Source organism: Staurois parvus, unplaced genomic scaffold (assembly GCF_062004578.1).
Source record: "Staurois parvus isolate SC_StPar_1 unplaced genomic scaffold, SC_StPar_1.0 ptg000932l, whole genome shotgun sequence".
Taxonomy (NCBI): Eukaryota; Metazoa; Chordata; class Amphibia; order Anura; family Ranidae; genus Staurois; species Staurois parvus.
This window is the reverse complement of record NW_028318728.1, coordinates 1-23,926: the sequence shown is the minus strand read 5'-3', so window position 1 is coordinate 23,926 and position 23,926 is coordinate 1. Positions and strand designations below refer to the sequence as shown.

Sequence of the window (23,926 nt, the reverse complement as noted above, 5' to 3'; positions counted from 1 at the left end):
TTGGTAACATTTTCTTTCTGTAGAGCCCCCCCCAACATTATAGCCTCTCTTCATCACAGCCCCCCTTCACATCACAGTCCCTCCTTGATATCACAGTCCCCCTTGATATCACAGTCCCCCTTGCAATCACAACCTCCCACAACAGTTTCCCCCCTCCTGATATCAGACCCTTAATATCACAGCCTCCTTCTCTCACATCACAATTCTCCCCTATCACAGCCCCCCCATTTCACAGCCCCCATAGCACAGCTCCCTCCCTCTCACTTCACAGTCCCCTATATCACAACTCCCCCCTCTAAAAGCCCCCTATATCACAGCTTCCTTTTCTCACAGCCCCCCTCCCTGCATCACAGCTCCCCTACATCATAGTTCCCTCTCACAGCCCCCCATATAACAGACCCCCCCCCCCGACATCACAACCTCCTCCCCCCCATAATCTTCCCCCTACCTCAGCATTGTGGAGGGCTACCGCCCTCCTCCCTGCTCGGAGTTCTGCGGTGGCGGCAGCAAGCCCAGTACATTGAGAAGAGGATTCCTTCCAGTCCTCCTCCCCTCTTCCCTGTAGTGATTTCAACAGCTGCGGCGACTATGGCAGTGGCAGGTGAGTACATACAGAATATATGTCCACCCTGCCATTCCTCCCAATTTCTAACAGCTGCAGTGGCAGGAAGAGAAGAGTCCACTCAGGCTGCTAAGTGGTCTGGCCGCGGTCCAGACAGGACTCGCCCAGTCCATATTCGGACCGTGGTCCGCCATTTAGTGATGCTTGGTCTATTGTAATGCCTAACAAAGCCAAAGATGGGTCAAGGGTAATAAGTAGCCTAGTAATTGAGGATATCAATGTAAAAACTGCTTTCCAAAAGCTAATAATGGACTTACAGTGTCAAAGGATATGAATTTAGTTGCCCCTTTGGCCGCCCTGAAGGGGTTGATGATTTCCAATGATGGGTTATATGATCGACATACTTTTTGGGGTGTAAGGTACCATATGTGGACTGCCTTCAGGGCATTTTCCCAATGGGAGACACAGTGTGATACTGTATATATACTGGGGAAGACTATTTCCTAATCCTTGTCCGTGAAACTTTGACCCAATTCACCCTCCCAATTTAGCATAGTCGGTGATTTATCTTTTTGATTGCAACATTGTAAGGAGTAAAACCAGGAGATTCCCCCCTTACCACTGGGTTGTGGTAGTAATCCCACACTTTCTTGTCCAAGACTGCAGGTGATTTCAGTAAATTAAGGTGATTAATTTGAACTATTTTATAGGCTTCTTTCTGTTGAACAAAAGTTAAATCTCTTACTTTGGTAAATCCTTTATCCATCCACGGTTTTGTGGAAAAATATGGGATCAAAAAGTCATATGTTTGTAATCAACTTTCTCTTTTGTTCATTGACCAAATCAGCATCTTCCATTCTTGACCATAGGGTTATATCACCAGCTACAGGTGTAGGACACTAGGCAGAAAAAGAAACTTGACACCGCCTATGGGCAGTTCTGGCTGATATAAACTCCCTCTCTGCATTTTTTTCTGCCTAGTGTTCACCTTGCTCCGTGCTGGGACCTATGGTTCCGTAGGAGAAAAAAAATATTTTTCCCCTCCATTTTCCTTGGTGTTTTCCTGCGGAGATCTTCAATTAACAGCCAGGCTGGATAATATAGATACAGTGGTCACCTCAGCCTGGCCAGCGAGCACATGCAGAACCTAGTCAAGCATTGGGTGGGCCACGATGTGCCTCACCCTGGACCGGGTGCCATGTGATGCTGCTGTATGGTCCTGTGGCTGGTTCGACAGGCTTTTAGTGCGTCTTATCCAGCAGCCATTTTTCCAAAGACCTAGCTGCCACAAGCGGTGGCCATTTTCTTGTAGCCCTACAGCAGTTTGTTCTAATGTATTGGGCCTCTTTGTGCCTGGGCTCCATGGGGGGGAAGGGGGGGTGGCTACATCAGCCATTTTCTTAGGGTGTGACTTTCCTCCTCTAGCAAATTAGCCATACAGCCCAGCGGCCATGTTTTTGGTGTCTGCATTGCCCATTAGGAGCCTGGGCTTCAGTGGGCGGGGTTTTGGCTGCCATTTTCTTTTAGTCCCATGGCAGCTTTCTTGCTTCCTTCGGCCCTTGTGGAATCACATAGACAGCTGTTCCCGGGCGTCCTGCTATGCATTCCTCATGACATCTCGACCTTCTTACTTTGTGAGAGGACTTTTGGCAGCTCTGTACATGCCTTTGTGGTGGGGAGTCCTTGTGGGGTATCCTCTCTATACTGGCCTTATATTCCTTGGTTTGGGGTTCCTTGCGACTTGAGGGTCTCTCTAGCAGTGCCTTCCCTGAGGGTCTCTTTCCAGAGATGGAGCCTCACGACCATGTTTCCCAACCTGATCCCCTCCTCGAGGAGGCAGGGACCTCTGTTCCCATTGAGACACTGACAGCGTTCCTGGAGTCTGTTTCCCTGTTGGAGGTGGCATTGGGGCATAAGGCAAACAAGAATTGACCCCCACCCTCTCCTGCTTCATCGGCCTCCTCAGATTCTGAGTCCGGCTTTGCCGCTGTGAACTTGGGCCTGCCTGCAGGTCCTGCTGACGAGATCCTGAACCCTTCCGACAGTGAGGATAAGTCCTCTGCTGCTGCTGCCCTGGTGGATGCACTTATTACCTCTGTGCGAGAAACCTTAAAAATGGAGCATGCTTCTGGGGCGGTCATGGAGGTGTCTGGCTCCTTTGGCATGCACAAGTCACAGCATGCGGTGAAGGTGTTCCTTTATCCTCCTCATTTTGACAAGTTTGTTTATAAGGATTGGGAACATCCTATGAGACCCTTTGTGGTCCCTAAACTGTTTACCGTGCATTATCCCTTTGATGAAACTGATAACGAGACAATAATGAAAGGTGATACTGCCAGCATCCCTATACATAGTACAAAAGAAAGGCAACCAAAAGGTCAAAGGATTCCCCAGGGGACTTTAGAGGCAGAAAATATGAAACATTAAATATATTAAAAAGCAAGTAATCTTTATTATTCAAAAAAAAATGACCAATTGGACAAAGGTAAAATACAATTTCATACACCAAATAATTGAGCCAACATATACCCAAATGTATTTAGAAATACAACAATATAGATACATGTCTTGCTTGGCGATAATAAAATCTTCCACATTACACATATAAGTACATGGGGCTGAGCTGCAACAGCATGCAGTAGATACAGTTTTGGAGCAGTGGTGCTGGATTTTAGGGTGTTAAAACAGGAGGTGATGGGGAGGCATAATGCATCCTAACCACCTGGCTTCTGAAAAGCAGTCAAATGCAATGCTACTTCAAGTGTAAACTAGCCCTAAAGCTCCTTACACATATTTGCAGTTGTGATGGAGCATACACATTTGTGTGCATTGTAATTGAAGTATAATTTTGACATTTTACTAGGAATTAATATTTCTGAAATTAAATATCCATCTTGTCCCTTGGTGTAAACGTTTAGTGTTTAAGAAATACACTAATCAAGACTGAATGTTGTTTACCAGGCAGATATTAAATACTTTGCTATCCATATCTGTTATTGACTAATGGGTTATCTATTTTTAAAGAATTTATAAAATACCAGCCACGCTTGTTATAAAGCCAGAGATATTCTATTCACTGATTGCATTCATGGGTTTCTTTCCCTAATAAGAACAGGACTTTAAAGTTTCTACAACAGCTGCATATATAGGGCAGGCAGTTTATTTCAATGTGCTGCCCTACATTAGAAAAGCACACAAAAGAACATTTTTTAAAAATTGTGCCACATCAAATCGCATGGTAATTTGTTACCATGCATCTTAGTGCTGGCAAATGAGTGCAAAAGCATGGTGCATGAGGGTGCCATTTAGAGTTAATGGCACCACCGCATGCCTGCAAAAGAGCTGTGAGTTTTTGTGCAATGCAGGAATGCATTCAATTTTGTGCACATTTTTGCAGTGCACAAATGTCAACCTAGGGTATAGGAGCCGAGGCTAAGGGGGTCTGGGGCTGAGTTGTCCTCTCCCCCTTGTATTAACAGATAACAGAGTGTGTTGGCGCAGAGTAGAGGCAGCTTCTTCCCCTCTCCAGTCATGGGACATGTTGCATGACAAGGGGAGAGAGGAAGAAGGTCAGACTCCTCAGCAGCGCCGTGCTGAGCCTGAGGTGAGTTTTCAATCTCAGTTCTGACTCTGTCGCCTCCTGCAGGCTAGAGGGAGGACAGCCAAATCCTCTCTCCAGCAAAAGTAATTTGCTGCTCCTTCTCTCTTGGAAGCTCCTGCATGTGGCATCACCCATCTGTGACATCAGACCCCTGTCCTGTTTTTCTTATTTTTATTGCAAATTTACAAGTAAGATCAGAAAATAGAGATTTTACTAGGCCACATGGGCCATTCATAGGTGGACTTACTGGTGTGTTTTGGATCATTGTCCTGCTACATAATCCAAGTGGGCTTGAGCTTGAGGTCTTGAACTGATGGCCAGGCGTTCTCCTTCAGGATTTTCTGGTAGAGCTCAGAATTCATGGCTCCATCAATTATGGCCAGGTCCTAAAGCTTCAAAGCAGCCCCACACCATCACACTAACACTACCATGTTTGTTGGTATGATTTTCTTTTTTTTTTTAAGTGCTGTGTTATATTACCGCCAGATGTAACAGGACACATACCTTCCAAAAAGTTCAACTTTTGTCTCATCAGTCCACAGAATATTTGCCCAAAAGTCTTAGGGATAATCAAGATGTTGTTTGGCAAATGTTAGATGAGCCTTTGTGTTCTTTTTGGTCAGCAGTGGCTTTCGCCTTGGAACTCTTCCATGGATGCCATTTTTGCCCAATCTCTTTCTTATTGTTGAATCATGAACACTGTCCTTAACTGAGGAAAGTGAAGTCTGCAGTTCTTTAGATGATCTGGGTTCTTTTATGATCTCCTGGATGAGTCGTCGTTGTGCTCTTGGAGTAATTTTGGTAGGCCGCCCAATCCTGGGAAGGTTCACTGCTGTTCTAAGCTTTCTTCATTTGTGGATAATGGCTCTCACCCTGGTTCACTGGAGTTTCAAAGCCTTAGAAATGTCTTTGTAACGCTTTCCAGGCTGATACGTCAATCAAATCAGTCCAGTGAGTTTGGAAATGAGTTGGACGATCATCTGCCAGAAAATTAACAAGGATGTACAAAAAGATTGCTTATGTGACCAATGTGAGTGTTATTCCTCAATCTTTTAATAAAGGAGTCGTTTTTGAAGTACTACACTTAGAGGGTCTTTCTTTCTTGGCTCACTGGATTGGTGAGCCATTGTCCTTCAGAGATACCTTGGCTGATCAGGGGAAATAGGAGCCCCATAAGGAGATCTACTGAAGGAAGGAAGCTGCTGGCCTATATGAGTTAAGGATCCAGGGTGATCCTGCAAGCCTGTTGGCCCCTAGGGGTCACTGGGAGGAGGTGAGAAGGCAATCTAGCCGCCAATAGGAGAAGATTTTGGCACAATCACGAATTGGTCTATTACCACTACACATTGCATGATTATGTCTATCACCAAAAGGACATTGTTTTGATTGATTTTTTGAAAGAGTGGACACTTTTTTGCACTGTTTTGGCACTATAGCACTTTATCTTTATAAAGGTTTTATTATAACCTAGTTATTATTTTATACAGTAGGTGTGTGAGCACGGTATTTAATTTTTAGACACCTGGTATATTTATTTAGAGTGTGAACACGTGTGTTCATTACGGAACACAGCTATTTATTATAAGTTTGACACCATTTATTTTTTCACTATTGCTATAAAGTGTTTGATTGTATGAATTTTGTTGTATTATATGAATTGGTCACATATTTTTTAGTATTTATTATGAGCGCTACACTATTTATTTATGTAATTTACACTGTTTTAGGTATCAGTTGGTGAGTGTTGGCAGCTTAAGGCTAGGTTTTACTTCCATTTATAGCGCAGGAGTACCTTTGATTATATGTGACCACACTCCCACCAGCTGTAAGGGGAGTTGGAGGAAGAAAAAAGTGATAGTCGGTAAGGAATATAGTACCAACGAAGCATGATTTTTTTTTTGCGCCAATTCCCAGTGATTCACATATTGTAATGCATGGTATATAGAAGTGAGGGTCTTGAGCCATTGGAAAGGAGTGAAAGTTTTGTATAAATATTTTTGCCAGTGTAGAATAGAGTCAGATCTTTTTTAAAATTCAAGTTTTTCTTGAAGGATATTGTAGCATTTCTCTGCTAGGTGGAGAGGGGGATGTAAAGAAATGCCAGAATTTAGTATGTGTATTACGTTTAGGGGGAGTATGGGATGTAAGAAAGCAATGACCGTGTGAGTGTGAATTGTTCAGAAATAGGAAGATTGTATTTTGGGTGCATTGTCTTTAAGAAAATCATATCAGTAAAATTTTCTTTCAGCAGAGGTCTGAATCTCATGTTTGTGTAATGACTCAGATCCTTAACATTACGGCCCTCATCTCCTCTTAGGCTAAATTCCCACCTCTGCAGCTGGGGAACACACTAGAAATCACACATGAGCCTGACCTGCAGAGGAGCGCTCTGAACGTTAGCTGAAGAATTCTTAATGGCACCCCCAGCGCATTTTCATGTGCGCCAAACAGTATGTTGCTGCAGCACCATGTGGCTTGGTATGGTGTGATTTTTTAAAAAATGGGTCCGGAACTTCTTGAAATGAATTGGCTAACAAATACACAGATATAAACCCTCTTTTTACATCAGTGACCTCAGTCCCTACTTCACATCACAGTATCCCATTTCAGATGAGATCTCTTCTTGATGTGCTCCCTCTTTACATCACCCCCCTCCACCCCTTTCACAGTAGTGTTCTCACACTCCCTTGGCATCAACCCCCCCCCCCAAAAAAAAAAACAGTACTGTTCTCTGCCTACCTTCACTGCAGTGTATTCTGTCCTTTTTTACATCATCCCCCACATTAGTAATCAGCCTTCCCACATGATTGTCTCCCCCACCCAGTTACTGTCCTTATCCCCCCTCCCCCCCTCCACACACACACACACACACACACACACACACACACACACACACACACACACACATTACAGTCCTCAGTCGCCCCAGATTAAAGTCCTCAGCTCCCTCCACATTACAGTCCTCCGCTCCTCCCACATTACTGCCTCAGCCCCCTGTTACTGTCCTTAGTTCCACCCTCCCAATTACTGTCCTCAGCCCCCTTCATATTACAGTTCTTGCCCCCTTATTACTGCCTCAGTCCCCCAACATTAGTGTCCTCTGCCCCCCTTCACTGCAGTGTACTCTGTCCATTACATCCCCCCTCATTACAGTTCTCACCCCCCCCCAGTACAGGCCTCTTCATATTACAGTCTTCATCCCCCCTCACTGTCTTAGTCCCCCCACATTACTCTCCACAGCCCCTTCACATTACTGTCCGCAGCCCCCCTTCACGTGTGACTGCCCCCAGCCCCCTACACACACACACCTGTCTTCAAACCCCCCCCCCCACATGACTGTCCTCAGCCCCCTGTACATGACTATTCTCAGCCCCCCCTACATGACTGTCTTCAGTCCCCCCACATGACTGTCCTCAACCGACCCCCCACATGACTGTTCTCAGCCCCCTGCATACATTATAGCCCTCTGCACCCCTACATGACTGTTTTTAACCGACCCCCCCATTACTGTCCTCAGCCCCCCCCATTACTGTCCTCGGCACCCCCACATTACCGTCCTCCGTCCCCCTCTCCCACATTACCGTCCTCCGTCCCCCTCTCCCACATTACCGTCCTCAGCCCCCTCTCCCACATTACCGTCCTCAGCCCCCTCTCCCACATTAACGTCCTCAGCCACCTTTTCCCACATGACAGTCCTCAGCCCCCCCCCCCCTCCCCGCACACACACACACACATTACTGTCCTCAGCCCCCCACACAACTGTTCTCTGCCCTCTTTCCCCCCCCCATTCAGACCTGTTCTCCTTTTCATATCAGCCCCCCCTTAACAGTAATGTCCTTAAACCCCTTTAACTTTGCCCTCCGGTCCTACCTTAGATCGGTGGAAGGGAGGCACAGCAGGTCTGGAGGGAGAGTGAGAACTGCAAGACAGTGATTGGTTGCTAGGACTGCCCTTCATCCTAGCAACCAACCACCCGATAACCTCAGACAGCTCCCACCCTCCCTCCCTCCAGAACTATCCTGCCTCCCGCTGTCGGCTCTATGAGGATGATAGCTTGATGGCTGGGGCAGAAAAAGCTCCCTAAATGGTGGGACTGCAGTGGTCAGAATGGGACAGTAACTTGGTCCGCCATTTAGTGATGCCTGATGTACAATATGAATACCACTACAGATTACCCAAGCTAACTGAGAGATGTGGAATAAGGGTTTCTAGAGTTGAAATAGGTATGCTTACATCTGGGCCGGGTGCATACAGCCGGAGCAAGTATGGCTCTCCACAGTAGAACGGAAGCTTGAGTAGGCAAAGGTCCTAGAGTCGTCTCTATATATAACCACAAAATGTATGTATATTATATATATCCACAAGATGTCATTTGAGATGATCCAGTTGGGCAGCTATGTAATAATCATCCTAATAATGTCCCCCAGGCCTGTACCTCCAGCATTTTTGTGTTTGACCAATTGGCCATGTGGCTCTTTTGCTCCTCCAAAGGTATTGTTTGAGTAGAGATGTCAATAGTATCAGGTGTGCAGTGTAAGGGTTCAGGAAAAGGTACAGAATTTGAGGGAATATTGCGATTTTGAAGCAGGCTAGCCTCCCAGACCCTGACATTTCAAATTGTGAAAGGTGTTTGAGTGCTTAGGCTATCTTTTCTGTGTAGTTAGACATTGCTAAGGTGGCAATCTTTTCTGTGTATTAGACATTGCTAGGGTGGCAATATTCAGGGGTTAAAATAATGCCTAGGTTTGGTATGCCTTAGGTAAGGCATGGATTATGACAATATCTATTTGGCCGTGTGCACACCTAAGTCCAGTATTCTGGATTTAGTACAATTAACTTTATAGTAAGATAGGCTACTAAAGTGGTTTAGGATTTTGTGGACACAAGGCAATGACATGAGTGGGACTGTGAGGAGTAGAATCACGTTATCAGCAAACATTAATTTTGTTGGGCCAACAAGGGTATTTGAATTCCTAAATGGAAGGGTGAGAGCATATAGCCTCAGCAAGTAGTTCTGTCATAAGGTTGAAAATAGAAGGTGAGAGAGGGCATCCCTTCCGAGTGCCATTGGTTATGGTGAAAGGTTTGGATAGCAGGAGTTGGAGACCTGGGCGGACGAGCAGGAATATAAAGCTAAGATGGCAGGTATAATACCAAAATGAAGAAGCACCTGGGTCATGTAGGACCAGTAAAGCCTATTGAACGCCTTCTCTGCATCAATAGAAAGCGGATAAGGGGTTTGATATCTTTTAGCATAGCCGATTATATTAATCTTCTGGTAGTATCTGAGACCAGTGGTTAATCCCGGTTGGGCGAGGGTGGGCATGAGGTATAAAAAAACTTTTAGCAAACAATTTGGCATAAATTTTGACATCAGTGTTTTAAAAGGATATAGGTTAGAAATTAGATGGTATCGATGGCTCCTTCCCTGGATTGGGAAGAGTGACAATGTATGCTCTCAATATTTCCGAAGGAAATTAGGCTGTGAAATCTGCAGATGTATACAAATTTGCAAGTTGAGGACCTTGGGTTTTCTCTCTGTTGAAAATTGTAATATAACAGGCTCCACTATATCTGATATTTATGGTTAGTCCTGTGGGAGGTAAGGTCTCCAGGCTTTTTTCCCCCAGTCAAGACAGTCTTTGAGAAATGTAGCTTCTTCCACCAGAGCAGGAAAACCCATTGCTATAGTTCTTTAAAAGCCATTTTGTGTTTCCTCTGTCCAGAGGAGGCATGTTGCCTGAGGAACCATCTTTTGATATTTACCAGGGAGGGCACCATCTCTCAAAGGCTGCTTTGGGGAAGGAGCAGGGCTGCTTGGGCTACCAGGTCTCTCCACGGCATTAGAGCATTGGAATTTGCACTGCTGTACCCTCACCTGATAATTTTGTGACTAGAATATTTAGAAGCAGACCCACACTCGCCTCCTTCCAGTACCTGGGGAAGGTCAGCGGTGGGATGACTGAGCTTTCTTGGTGGCAGAAGGCTACTGCAGTGAGGGAAGGCGGCTTCTGAGCTTCCTGCCATCCAGGCGTCATCTTTCGGTGGAAGTGATATCATCCTTGTGTGCCAGGACTTCCGGATCTTGTCTCAGGGGGCACAAGGAGGAAAGGGAGGTCAGGCTGGTTCATATCATCCTGGCCAGCACCCAGCATTTGCGGACAGTGGTGGGAGCTGGAGCACAATGGAACCATGGAGGTTACCTCCTAGGACACTCCAGAGGATTCAGGCACCAGCAGAGCACAGGTAGACTGCAATCGGCAACTGTATTTACTCAGTGATCTGCTGTGTCATTGGACACAGCATGGAGGGCGCATTCTGGGAGGACGTCATATGATGCCCTCCCAGAACTGGACAACCACGCTGCAGCCGTCATTTGGCTATAGTGCGGTTGGCAAGTGGTTAAAGAAGGCAAAGGTTTTTCCGGTACATCAGGTCATGCAAGCTATAACCTGGAAGGAATAGTCTGAGCCTGACAAGAAGTCCTTCTTTTCAAACATCCTGAAGAGAAGATTTCGCTTCGGAGAAAGACTTGTTGCTGTTTGGAATAAGCTCCCAAAATTGGACACACCCTTATCCAAGGTCTCTAAGCATTTAGACTTGGCTTTTGAAGACATAGGGCATGTTAGCAATGCCATGGATAGAAGAGCTAATATTTTAAAAAGGGCTTGGAATGCATCTATGGTTAATTTAACTGCAACTGCAAGAACATTTGTTGGCAGAGGAAATATTGTGAGGGTATTTTCTGTAGAGTCTATGGAGAAATCTATTTCACACATATTACAAACATTATGGGTGTAATTTGTTACGCTTGCAAGAATGTTGAGATATTCGTAAACTGAATTCTTATATTTTACATAGACCCTGAAGCAAATAGTTTGTTTGGGCCAACAAGACTATTATGGAAAATATGAAGCACCTGCTGACTGAAAAAAGTGTAGATTGCAATTTTAGCTGACTAAAATGAGAAAAAAAAGTATTAAAACAAAATATAATATCGTAAATTATTTAAAATATATACAAAACTGTAATGGTTGTGAGTACGCACACAAACACATTGAATTTTACTTTTCACCTTATTTGCTTCATCTTAACTCCTTCCTGCCGACTGTATGCAGACATGCGGCCTCACAAAAGTGGACCTTTATCTGTGCGGTGCACTCGAATCACAGAGATTGGACTCTCCCCAGGAGGCCTAGGTCCCAAAATAACAATTGGGACCCTGGTCACCTGGTCTCTGTGATAAAATAGTACAAACAAAGTGAGCGCTTCCTAATATGGCAGCTGGCACATCAAAGTAACCAAATGCAACCCAAAAGTACAGTGCATTTAATAAAGTGCAGCGCTAAATAGTCAATAATATAATCACGATGAAATCTCAGTATGTATAAGTCTGTAGAAATAAGGTATGATAAGATCCAAATGAGCCAAAGATCAGGATGGTAGTGCTCGGGAGAAATAGTAAAATTGCGCACTTACCAGATGCGCATAGGATATGTGCATTAATATATCCACCTCAGGATGAGGTATCGTAGGTATGTGAAGATCCTCCTTCAAGGAATGGGCAGCACAACGATATGTGGGTGAAGACTGTTAATCCAGAGGTCTCCTTTAAGATGGATTGGGTCTGCAACCTGCTTACAGGGATTCCCTTCTTCGGGGTACTGTGTCAATCAGCAAATATCCACTGGCTCTGAAACTTAATCGCTCCATAGAGAAGCCATAAAAGAAGTGCCCATAGTGTAGTATTTAGGTAACTTTATTTAGAATCACAGTAAAAAGTGAGCACAAGTACACTAACCCTTATCTAAGATGGCTGCCGGACCAACTTGTGGCTCCGGCGGCGTAACGTCACTGCGTGTTCAGCCTCCTGAGGCCTTTCGTGCTAAAGCATGTCTTCAGAGGGGGATCAACACTGCTATGATGGTTGACGATGTATATAGACACAGTGCATGCACGCCATACCGCCGCCATTTTACCAGAGGGCGTACGTAGTGCGCATGCACGGTCAGGTCCGCGCCATCTTTTCGTGGAACATAATCACAGTCACAGCTGTTATGCTGTGCTGGACGGTAATATAAAGTTAAAAACTGGTGTATACAAGTAGCGATGCCTAATTGAATTCATGCCTCTGTTTATAGGGCAAACACATGGGGGGAAAAAACAGCAAAACACAGAACAAAGCTTATGAAAAGCAGGTGAACCGTGTTCTCATCATTTTCATAGGACTGACACTAGGGGGGTATAATCCCATGGGACAGGAGTGTCATTTCTTCAAAATAGAAGATAAACCATATAATTCCCTCTAAAATATACGGATGAAAAATTGATTAGACATAAAATCTGGGGAATTATAAATAGTCCAAAAAACAGTGTCTATATAAAACCGGTGCTTAAACTGATAAAATATAGAATATAGACTATAAAATGATCCATGTCAAAACAGACCCTTATAAAACCCTTCATGAGATCAACTATTATCTATAAAACAGTTCAAATCGACCTCTATATTATGTCCATTAGGGTGCAGAGTACCTAGTTCATAGACCCATTTTGTCTCAAGTTGTGAGACCGCCCTTTTCTTGTATATCCCTCTCCAGTGTGGGGTTACTATGTCTATCCCCACAAATCTAAGGGAGGTGGGGTCTCTGTTGTGATACAGTCTGTAATGTTTAGACAGCGAGTGCTCTTTAAAGCCTCGTTTAACATTGTAGACATGTTCACGAAGGCGGTCTCTGAGTCTCCTCGTTGTGCGGCCCACATACTGTTTATTGCAGGGACATTCCAACATATAGACCACATGTCTACTATTACAGGAGATAAAATTCTTTATATTATACATTCTCCCTGTGGTGTTTGAGGTGAAAGATTCTATTTTACGTTTTCTGGTGTTATTGCATTTACATATAACACGTGTTACAAGAGTGAAAACCTTTTAAATTAGAAAACAGTGAGACCTTTTTAGGTGGGTCAACAATGTTTGGCTCCAAGTGATGTGTGATAGCTGTAGCCTTACGGAAAATTATTTCATGTTTAGCAGGTAAAATATTTGAAAGCATCGGGTCTTTTTTTAAAATATCCCAAAAATGTTACTCATAGATAGGATTTTACCGTGCCTGTTTCTAATAGGTACGAACCCCTACGTAATAATTCCTATTGGCCACCATACCTATAAAACGGCCTTATGATGGCTCAGGTACTAAGAAAGCTATGGAATCTCTCCTTAAGAGGAACGATTTGGTCATCAGACCTGCGGATAAGGGAGGAGGGGATGTAATCCTCAATAAAAGTGACTATATCTCAGAGGTACTCAGTATCCTAGGTGATCAAACCACCTATTCTCTCCTCCCAAAAGACCCGCTTCCAGGTTTCAAACGTTCCCTTAAATGTATCATAAAAATTGGTTTGATAATAAGATTTTAAACAAAAAAGAAAAAACGTTTTTATGCCCAGTTGCACCCAAATTACCTGTATTTTAAATTTTACCCAAGATTCATAAGGACCCTATCAAACCTCCTGGCAGACCAGTTGTCAGTGGCATAGGGTCTTTATGCTCAAAAATCGGGGAATATATTGATCATTTTCTGCAGCCACTTGTGACACAGACACCTTCTTATCTTCGTGACATGAAACAGGTTTTGAACGTAATAAACAATGTCTCTCTATCATCAGCCACTTATCTCATCACTGCGGGTGTGGCATCCTTGTACACCAACCTCAATCACAAAGATGGCATGGAAGCTGCAGATTTTTACTTGACGCACTATAGCACCTTACCCACGGCACAAAAAGATTTTATTTTAGATCTCCTAGAGTTCGCAACGAACAAACATTACTTTTGGTTCAATAAGGAATACTACTTACAAATTAAGTGCGTAGCCATGGGGGCCAAATTCGCCCCGAGCTTAGCAAATCTCTTCATGGCTTACTGGGAGGAAGACCTCATATATGCAAGAGACTGGCCAGAACTGTTACTATACAAGAGATATATAGACAATATCATCCTTTTACGTAGCGGAGATGAACAGTCTTTGACTAATTTCTTTTGCACTTTAAACAACAATAACCTTAATATCAGCCTGACATATACTTTTAGCACATCGGAGATCAATTTCCTGGATCTTACCCTAATGAACCATAACAGGATTATTACCACAAAATTATTTTTTAAACAAACTGATCGCAATAGCTATATTCCTGTCAATAGCTGCCACCACCCATTGTGGCTAGCGAACATTCCAAAAGGACAGTTCACGAGAATCAGGAGGAATTGTACAAATATGGATTATTATTACTCTCAATCCCTGATTCTCAAAGAAAGATTTATAGAGAGAGGTTATAATGAGACTATTTTGGATAATACTTTACAAGCCGTGGCTGACCAGGACAGAAATTTAATGCTGACTAATTTGGTTAAAACAGCACACACCCGTGTTTGTCCTTTTATTACTACATACTCAGTGCAACATAGGGTTATTAGTGGCATTGTAAAAAAAGAACTGAGGTATTTTAAAAACAGACCCGATACTTTCAAATATTTTACCCGCTAAACCTGAAATAAGTTTTCGTAAGGCTACAGCTATCAGACATCACTTGGCGCCAAACATTGTAGACCCACCTAAAACAGTCTTTCTCTTTTCTAATTTAAAAGGTTTTCACCCTTGAAACAGATGTGTTATATGTAAATGCAATAACACCAGAAAACGTAAAATAGAATCTTTCACCTCAAACACCACAGGGAGAATGTATAATATAAAGAATTTTATCTCCTGTAATAGTAGACGTGTGGTCTGTATGTTGGAATGTCCCTGCAATAAACAGTATGTGGGCCGCACAACGAGGAGACTCAGAGACCGCCTTCATGAACATGTCTACAATGTTAAACGAGGCTTTAAAGAGCACTCGCTGTCTAAACATTACAGACTGTATCACAACAGAGACCCCACCTCCCTTAATTTGTGGGGATAGACATAGTAACCCCACACTGGAGAGGGATATACAAGAAAAGGGCGGTCTCACAACTTGAGACAAAATGGGTCTATGAACTAGGTACTCTACAACCTAACGGACATAATATAGAGGTCGATTTGAACTGTTTTATAGATAATAGTTAATCTCATGAAGGGTTTTATAAGGGTCTGTTTATTAACATTTTTATATACATTAATGATTTTTATGTGCACCTACTGATTTTTAGCCCCTGCGTAAAATATTTATATTCTTGTCTATTCTATAATGTGTTTGACTATGGAGCTATTTTAATTATTTATTTTAATGTTTGGTCTGAACACATATCTTATCACGTGTTTATGATTAATTGTCTGCATATTGTTATCTTTTATGGAATTCGGTGTATCCAATTCTATTTATATCGGATACATATTATACCATATTTCATACTATTTTACTTTTAACACATTACTACTGCATTTTTGGCATATATGTTTTATGGTTCTTAGCACTCGTTTTTGACATGGATCTTTTATACTCTATATTTTATCAGTTTAAGCACCGGTTTTATATAGACTGTGTATTTTACACCATCTATTTATAATTCCCCAGTTTTTATGTCTAATCAATTTTTCATCCGTATATTTTAGAGGGAATTATATGGTTTATCTTCTATTTTGAAGAAATGACACTCCTGTCCCATGGGATTATACCCCCCTAGTGTCACTCCTGTGAAAATGATGAGAACACGGTTCACCTGCTTTTCATAAGCTTTGTTCTGTGTTTTGCTGGTTTTTTTCCCCCATGTGTATACACCGGTTTTTAACTTTATATTACCGTCCAGCACAGCATAACAGCTGTGACTGTGATTATGATCCACGAAAAGATGGCGCGGACCTGACCTCGCATTCACACTACGTATGCCCTCCGATAAAATGACGGCAATACGGCACGCATGCGCTGTGTCTATATAAATTGTCAACCATCATCATAGCAGTGTTGATCCCCCTCTGAAGACGTGCTTTAGCACAAAAGGCCTCAGGAGACTGAACACGCTGTGACATTACGCCGCCGGAGCCACAAGTTGGTCCGGTGGCCATCTTAGATAAGGGTTAGTGTACTTGTACTCACTTCTTACTGTGATTCTAAATAAAATTACCTAAATACTACACTATGGGCACCTCTTTTATGGCTTCTCTATGGAGCCATTAAGTTTCAGAGCCAGTGGATATTTGTTGATTGACACAGTACCTAGAGGAAGGGAATCCCTGTAAGCAGGTTGCAGACCCAATCCATCTTAAAGGAGACCTCTGGATTAACAGTCTTCACCCACATACCGCTGTGCTGCCCATTCCTTGAAGGAGGATCCTCACATACCTACTATACCTCATCCTGAGGTAGATATATTAATGCACATATCCTATGCGCTTCTGGTAAGTGCGAAATTTTACCATTTCTCCCGAGCATTCCCATCCTGATCTTTGGCTCATTTGGATCTTATCATACCTTATTTCTACAGACTTATTCATACTGAGATTTCATTGTGATCATATTATTGACTATTTAGCGCTGCACTTTATTATATACACTGATCTCTGTGATAGCCACTGATTGGCTATCATAGTGATCAGTCACTGTGTAGTCCACCCCTATATTTTCTCTGGAGAGAGATATACATTATATATTTCTCCCTTGCAGGGAGAGAGCTGTATATAAACAAAAGTGCGTTAAGAAAAGAAAAAAAAAATAGCTAGATAAAGGTTTGATCTAGGTCAGTGTCAGGGTTACCTTAGGGTTAAGGCAAGTGTATAAGGTCAGAGTCAGTATATTTTGTGCAGACTTTCTCAAAGCTTTTTTTAAATTACTATCAGTTTCAGCATATTTTATGTAGGATAACAAGAAAAAAAAGTCACTATTGTTTGTACCTATGACCGTACAAACAACAACTAACATACACATATGTGGCATTAGGCGTATGTGGCATATGTGGCAACTGCATTGCAGCAGTTGTTAGCGGCAGAATTTATTTTGGGTGTTCTTTGGTGGTAGGTTGTGGTATTAGCAAGAAATATACACCTTAATTTAACTATTTTGAGGCAGTTTCTTTTGATCCAATTAAAAAAAAAAAAAAGAGAGATCCGTTTTCGTTTACCACCAAAACAAAGCCCAATTTGTCCTGAAGGAAAAAAAAAAAGTATCCACTTTGATACGCAAAGTAGTTGTGCCGACGTACAGTTTTACTAACACGTCAAAGTTGCACATTTTTGTTTTACCCTCAGTCACTATGGAGTTAAGAAAAGTCAAATTGATATGATGTTTTCACTTGTGCATTTTTTTTTTTAATAATCCACTTATAATATACTGACTTTAAGCATTTTGCATTTCCCTTTCAGATCGTTTTTGGGTCAATTGTTCTCCTCATGCTTTGGCTTCCTATTCGTATTATAAAGCAATTGCTGCCTACATTTTTACCTTATAATGTGATGTTGTACAGGTGAGCATATTTAGAATCTGTCTTGGTAAATGTTTTAATACTCTTTCAAGTGGAACTAAACCCACCGATTTAAAGTAGTTGTCAACTTGAGACATGAAATATGAACAAAACACTCTACAGTGTGTACTTTCAATCCAGGGCACTAAAAAATGACATTTCTGTCTTCTTCCTCGTTCCTCTGTCTGCATGAGTCACTTCTGACAAGTTTTCCTGACACCAAGACATGAAAAGGTGACAGGGGAATGAGTTCCAGCACACAGCCTGTGATTGATAGCCTCAGCTCTGTTCCTGTGTGCTTTGTCCTGTGTGCTTTACAAAGCACACAGGAACAGAGCTGAGGCTGTCAATCACAGGTGGTGTGTCCCTTCCCTCCATTCAGCTTTCACTGAGCTCTTCAGAGTGCTAGTTCAGATACCCCCTACTTGCTTTTCAGAGCTTAGAGATCTCACAGGTTAAATGTGCACTTTAAAATTATGTACAGGATAGATGGCTGCAGATACTGTATACAGATACAACTTATGCAGGAGTATTTGTTTCATCTCTGTATAAGCTAAGGTTAGTGATTTCACTGGGTATATGCAAAGGTTTACAACGACTTTAACTTTTTCCCCAGAGCAGTTACTGTTAGGCATGCTATGAATGTGTCACATTTGCTGTTGCTCTAAACTGAACTGTCAAACCATTACATGGCTGGTGTCATAACTGATCACGTTTCAATACCATGGCAACTGTAGTTCAAATAGAGGCTAACACTGCAGCTTCCTTGGCTGTATGAATGAACCTCTCTAATTGGTCCTATTGTGTCTGTCAAATCTGTTCAATAAGTGAAAAAATTTACCTGTTTGATTCTGCCGGAAATCTTGATAACTTCCTGTGCACTCTCCTGCTCTGCACTCTTATCAGTTATAGTTTATGGTAACAGAGGGAAACAGTTATAAAGACTACAGAACAATCCCTTGTATTAAAAAAAAGGGGGGGGAGGTTTCTGTAGTCCTGTCCTAGGGTGACAGTGTTGCTTCCCCAGAGATACAGTGCTGTAAGTGAGTGTTATTGTCCAAGAACAAAAAGTGTTACTGCAAAAATCATCAGGTGAAAATGAAGGGAAACAAGCCTGAAAAAAAATATAACCAATGCAGCCGACAAACCTAATACTAGTAAGCTACAATATATTATTTTTTTTTGTTCTGACCCGACAAGGCATGGGCTCCAGTAACATGCAGAAGAAACAAAGTTGCCAGAGCACAGGAAATTAGTGAAAACTTTGTAACATTTATTGAGAAAACATATCCACACTTACATTAAGGCAGAAGTAGTGCAGCTTGAACATGGAGGGCATAACAGTGTAAACTGATGGAAAGTCTGCAGCCTCTATGAAGGAGCCACTAATACACTATGAAGCTGGATCCACCAGAATCACTGACCAACGGTGATGTCTCCGGCCATCCACAACTTTCAGGGCAAGCCCTGGGAGAAAGTAATGGGAGGGCACAAATGTGGGTACTTTACACCCTTTCTTTAGTCACCCAGGGGTTGGAAGAACCAGGTTTTAAACCAGTGGATAAAAATGTAGATTACTGGCAATGGAATGACAGCGGACACAGAGTGAATAGCTGGCAACAGGGAGCCACCAAGACCTTAGGACTACCGGAACCAGGAGTAATTTGTAATCAGATAAGGAAGGAGAATGTTTTACAAAATCAATTTGATGGTAAAGTAATATCTTAACCAGTCATTTGACTGTAGGCTGGACAGGACATTTGCCCTTTTGGGAGGACATCATAGAACGTCTTCCCAGACTTGTCGCTCGTGTGCTGCATGGTATTCGGTGGTGAGCTGTATCCCTCAGACACAGCGCATCAGTGATCATGGTAAAGAGCTCTTTACCACATGACCCAAATGGTAGAGTCAAACCTTGTGTGCAGCCCTATACAAATAAATTGCACACCCTCTATCAACTGTATATTACCTTGTTCTTCTACTCCAGTGAAAGCTGCCCACACCTACACATTATTATACAGGATTTATATAGCGCCAAGAGTTTTTGCAGCACTTTACAAAATGAAGGTAGACATTACAGTTATAATACAATTTGGCACAAGAGGAAACAGAGGGCTCTGCTCGTTAGAGCTTACAATCTAAGAGGAGGGGTTGAGTGATACAAAAAGATAATAGCTGTGGAGGATGAACTGATGGAGGAAATAAAAAGCAGTTTACTAGTTAGAAGCAGGATAGGCTTTTTTAAAGAGAGCGGTTTTCAGGGATCATCTAAAGGTGGATAGATTAGGAGATAGTCTGACAGATTGGGGTAGGGAGTTCCATAGGATGGGAGAAGCTCAGAAAAATTCATGGAGGCGAGCATAGGAGGTTAAATGGGAACTAGAGAGCAGAAAGTCTAGGGACTTTGCCTTTTATTTTATTTTATTTGTGTGTCTCTTGTTGCTAAGTGTAGATTGCCCTGCCCTGTGTCCTTATGCAGGGAGGGGGGATTTTCCTGTTTCTGCAGGGGACGAGCTTGGATGGAGGAATGCGTCTGTCCAACAGCTGGATGAGGGTATGGAAGTTGGAGAAGTCGGCTCATCCCTCCAATTACAGATCCCAAAATGTATGGATCTAATGGATATTTCACTGGAGGATGTTATGGGTGATGAGTCACATGCCAAAGTGCTGGAACTGGGCCCAAGGGCCACCAGCCCATGCCCTGGACATTTAGCGATTCCAGAGACTGGGGATTTGATGGACTTCTCTGCTGAGGAAAAACAACCTGGTGAGCCTCCAGCAGAAGAGGTGGCAACAGGGCCAAACATTGCTGAGCTCTACTCAGTGCCAACAACAACTTCAGTCTCCCTGGGAGAAGAGGCAGCCAACCTTTCTCCTACACCACTGACAGGGTCATGGGATTTCCTGCCAGCAGCATCTTTGGAGGTAAAAGAAACTTCTCCAGCTGGACAGAGGGTCCAGGACCTCTGCCACATACCTGCAGTAGTTTCAGAGGCCCAGGGGGAGAAGGGAGAGGAGGTTGTTGTCCTCCCTCCCCCGCAGTCAGCTAGAGTGGAGGAAACTGTCTTCCCTTCCAAGCCAGGATCTGTGCACCAGGGTGACAGTGACAGAGGAATGTCATCCCAGCAGCAAATCCACAGTCTGGGAGTGGAGGAAGCCGGCCTCCCTCCCCCAGTGTTAGCCGGAGCAGATGTGGGGTCCCCAGCAGAAGTGCTGGTAACAGGACAGAGCGCAGCTGACCTCTGCCTAGCAACTACAGTCACCACCTGGATACCCCAGGGATGCTAGGCAGTTGGCCCAGATCCTCCACAGCATGATGGAGTTGGCCCAGCCACCCTGTCTTCTCTCCAGCGGCTAAGAGGACTTCAGGGAGAAGGACCAGTCCGTACTTCTCCCCAGCGGAGGGAGATGTTCTACGAGAGAGGCAGAGGTTGGCTGGGTGAATAATGCTTTTTGTGGGACCATTTTTTGGGGGAAGTTTGTGGGTGCTGGCATTGGGAGACTGGAAATACAGACTAACTTTGGAGTCCACCCATCTGGGGTCTCCTCCTGTGTTAGTCTCCTGCCGAAAGGGGAGATATGTGACAGGAGTCAGTTTGGGTGGGGAGACCCCTGTCTCAGCTCCCCATATCCCTCTGACGTGTAAGTCACCCTGTGCCTGTTAGAGGTACAGGGTAATCTGTCCTAATATTGGGGTTGTTGATTGTTCTATTGTGTGTCTTGCTTGGGAGCAAACTATTATGGGATGTATGTGTTTATGTATTAGTTTGGGGGGGGGGTGTTTCCAGCAGCCCTCCCTCCTGATGGGACTGTCTGTTGTTGTGCAGTTTGAATACCTGTGTGTCTCTTGTTGCTAAGTGTAGATTGCCCCGCCCTGTGTCCTTATGCAGGGAGGGAGAATTTTTCCCTGAGTGTATAAAAAGCCAGTTCGAGTTTCAAATAAAAGAGTTCCATGTTCAGACAGATTGGTGTCGTCTAGTCTTGTTTGGTCAGCTGTGGTGTCTGTGGTCGGTGTTCGGACAGGGAAGCGGTATTATAACGGAAGTACCCAAGCGCAGTCTGGGGCCAGTTCCGTTACATTAAGCAATTAAAAGGTCTCATTAAAACACCAACCCACCTACATTCAGAGCTTATCAGTGTGATACCGGATAATCCACAAATTGGAGACTTCTACATGCTGCCCAAGATCCACAAACCCAGAAAGCCAGGCAAACCCATCATAACAGGTTTGAACACACTTACTGAACAAATCTTGGGCCTTGTAGAAAAAAACGTTAAAACATGAATCCTGTAAGATGCAACTGATGTGGCTTCTGGGAAAGTCACAGACGGGTTAGTCGCGGACACCATGTTTCTTTCCTGTGCGTTTCTTTAACCACTTGCCTACCAGGCACTTATACCCCCTTATTTACCAGGCCAATTTTCAGCTTTCAGCGCTGCCGCACTTTGATTGACAATTGCGTGGTCATGCAACATTGTACCCATATGAAATTGTGATCATTTTTTTCTCACAAATAGAGCTTTCTTTTGGTGGTATTTAATCGCCACTGGGCGCTTTACTTTTTGCGCTATAAATAAAAAAGTTGCAAAAAATTTGAAAAAAAAAAAAGTTTCTTTGTTTCTATTATAAAATTTTTCAAACAGGTAATTTTTCTCCTTCACTGATGTGCGTTGATGAGGCAGCACTGATGGGCACTGATAGGCGGCACTGATGGGCACTGATAGGCAGCACTAAAGGGCACTGATAGGCAGTACTAATGAGGTGGCACGGATAGGCGGCACTAATATGCAGCACTGATAGGCGGCACTGATAGGTGACACTGATGATGGGTACTGATAGACGGCACTGACTGGCATCACTGCTGGGCACTGACTGGCGGCACTGACTGGCACAACCGCTGGGCACTGACTGGTGGCACTGACTGGCAGCACTGCTGGGCTGCACTGGTGGGTGGCACTGGTGGGCAGCACTGGTGGGTGGGCACAGGTGGGTGGCACTGGTGGGCACAGGTGGGTGGCACTGGTGGGCACAGGTGGGTGACACTGCTGGGCACAGGTAGGTGGCACTTCTGGGCACAGGTGTGTGACACTGCAGAGTGGCACAGGTGGATGCACTGCTGGGCACAGGTGGGTGATCTGCTGGGCACAGGTGGGCGGAGTTAGTCGGAGCACTGCTGGGCACAGGTGGGCGGAACTTGCGGGTGGCACTGCTGGGCGATCATCAGGGCACTGATCATCAGTGCCCTGATGATCGTTGCCGATCCTCGCTCTGACAACTGCCGGTTCTCGGCAGTACTTTCCTCACGATCTGACAGCGTGAGGAAAGTGCAGCCGAGAACCGGCACTTGCATTTCCCTCTGATCAGCGTGTCATTGGACACCGCTGATCAGGTGGTAAAAGGCCGCTGTGATTGGCCTTTTACCACATCACGTGATCAGCTGTGTCCGTAGGACACAGCGATCATGGAGATCGCCAGGTGCGCGCCCCCTGGGGCGCGCAGGAGAGCGCGTTCTGGTGGGACGTCATATGACGTCCACCCAGAACTGGCCGGCCGCAGTGCAGCCGTCATTCCGCTATCTGCGGTCGGCTACTAGTTAACAAGTGTTGTCACAGTTTCAACACTTCCTATATCACCACCTCATCATATCTTCTTTGCTCTTTCGCAGGTAAATGTCTGCGAGCAATATCCATCTGTACTATCTCCATGTCATATATCAGGGCTCTAAATTTCCACTTGTCTGTTTGCGAGTGGTAATGTGGTGGCGAGTGTGTCTAGACTGCAGCAGGTGTGTCACGTACCTGATGGGAGACTGAAATGACAAGGTCGGCCTCACTTTTGTCACAAGCCCTGACCCCACTGGAGTTGGAACAGAGGGAGTCTAGGACCCAGGGGACCAAGAGCGCCAGTAGTTGTTGTTTGCAGCTCTTGCAGAGGATGATTGGAAGACTGATGATCCTCTGATTCTGGCACAGTAGTAACAAGCAGAGCAGGTCTTGTAGATTGCCAGGCTTGCACCAGAGCAAGGCAGGTATTGAGGGCAAGAGAGAGGAGCAGTGTCATGGAATAGCCAGGGTCATCAACAGTCGGGCAGCAAGGTCAGGAGCAGAGCCGAAGTCAGGAACCAGCAAAATCAGGAGAGTAATCAGAGTCAGGTTAGGAACAAGCCGGGTCAGCAACAAAGGAATCACATAGTAACAAGCAGGACACGGGGGAGCTGAAGACCAGTCAGCACTGAACATGAGCAGAGACACTCCTTAAATAGGCCGTCTGGCGCCAATCTTCGCCGTGCGCGATCGCGCATTTCCGTTCACGATTCGTCTT

At 44.1% G+C, this 23,926-nt stretch overlaps 1 protein-coding gene across 1 annotated transcript in view; it reads left to right on the top strand.

The window, feature by feature from the left end:
• LOC149441939 (E3 ubiquitin-protein ligase MARCHF6-like) overlaps window positions 1-17,607 on the top strand; it is a gene marked incomplete at its 3' end in the record, with an annotated part of 324,687 nt that extends 307,080 nt beyond the window's left edge. The window contains exon 6 of the mRNA XM_089656745.1: window positions 17,507-17,607. Coding sequence (XP_089512871.1) covers window positions 17,507-17,607 — 101 coding nt within the window. The remainder of the gene's footprint in view (window positions 1-17,506) is intronic.
• Between the last annotated feature and the right edge of the window lie 6,319 nt (window positions 17,608-23,926).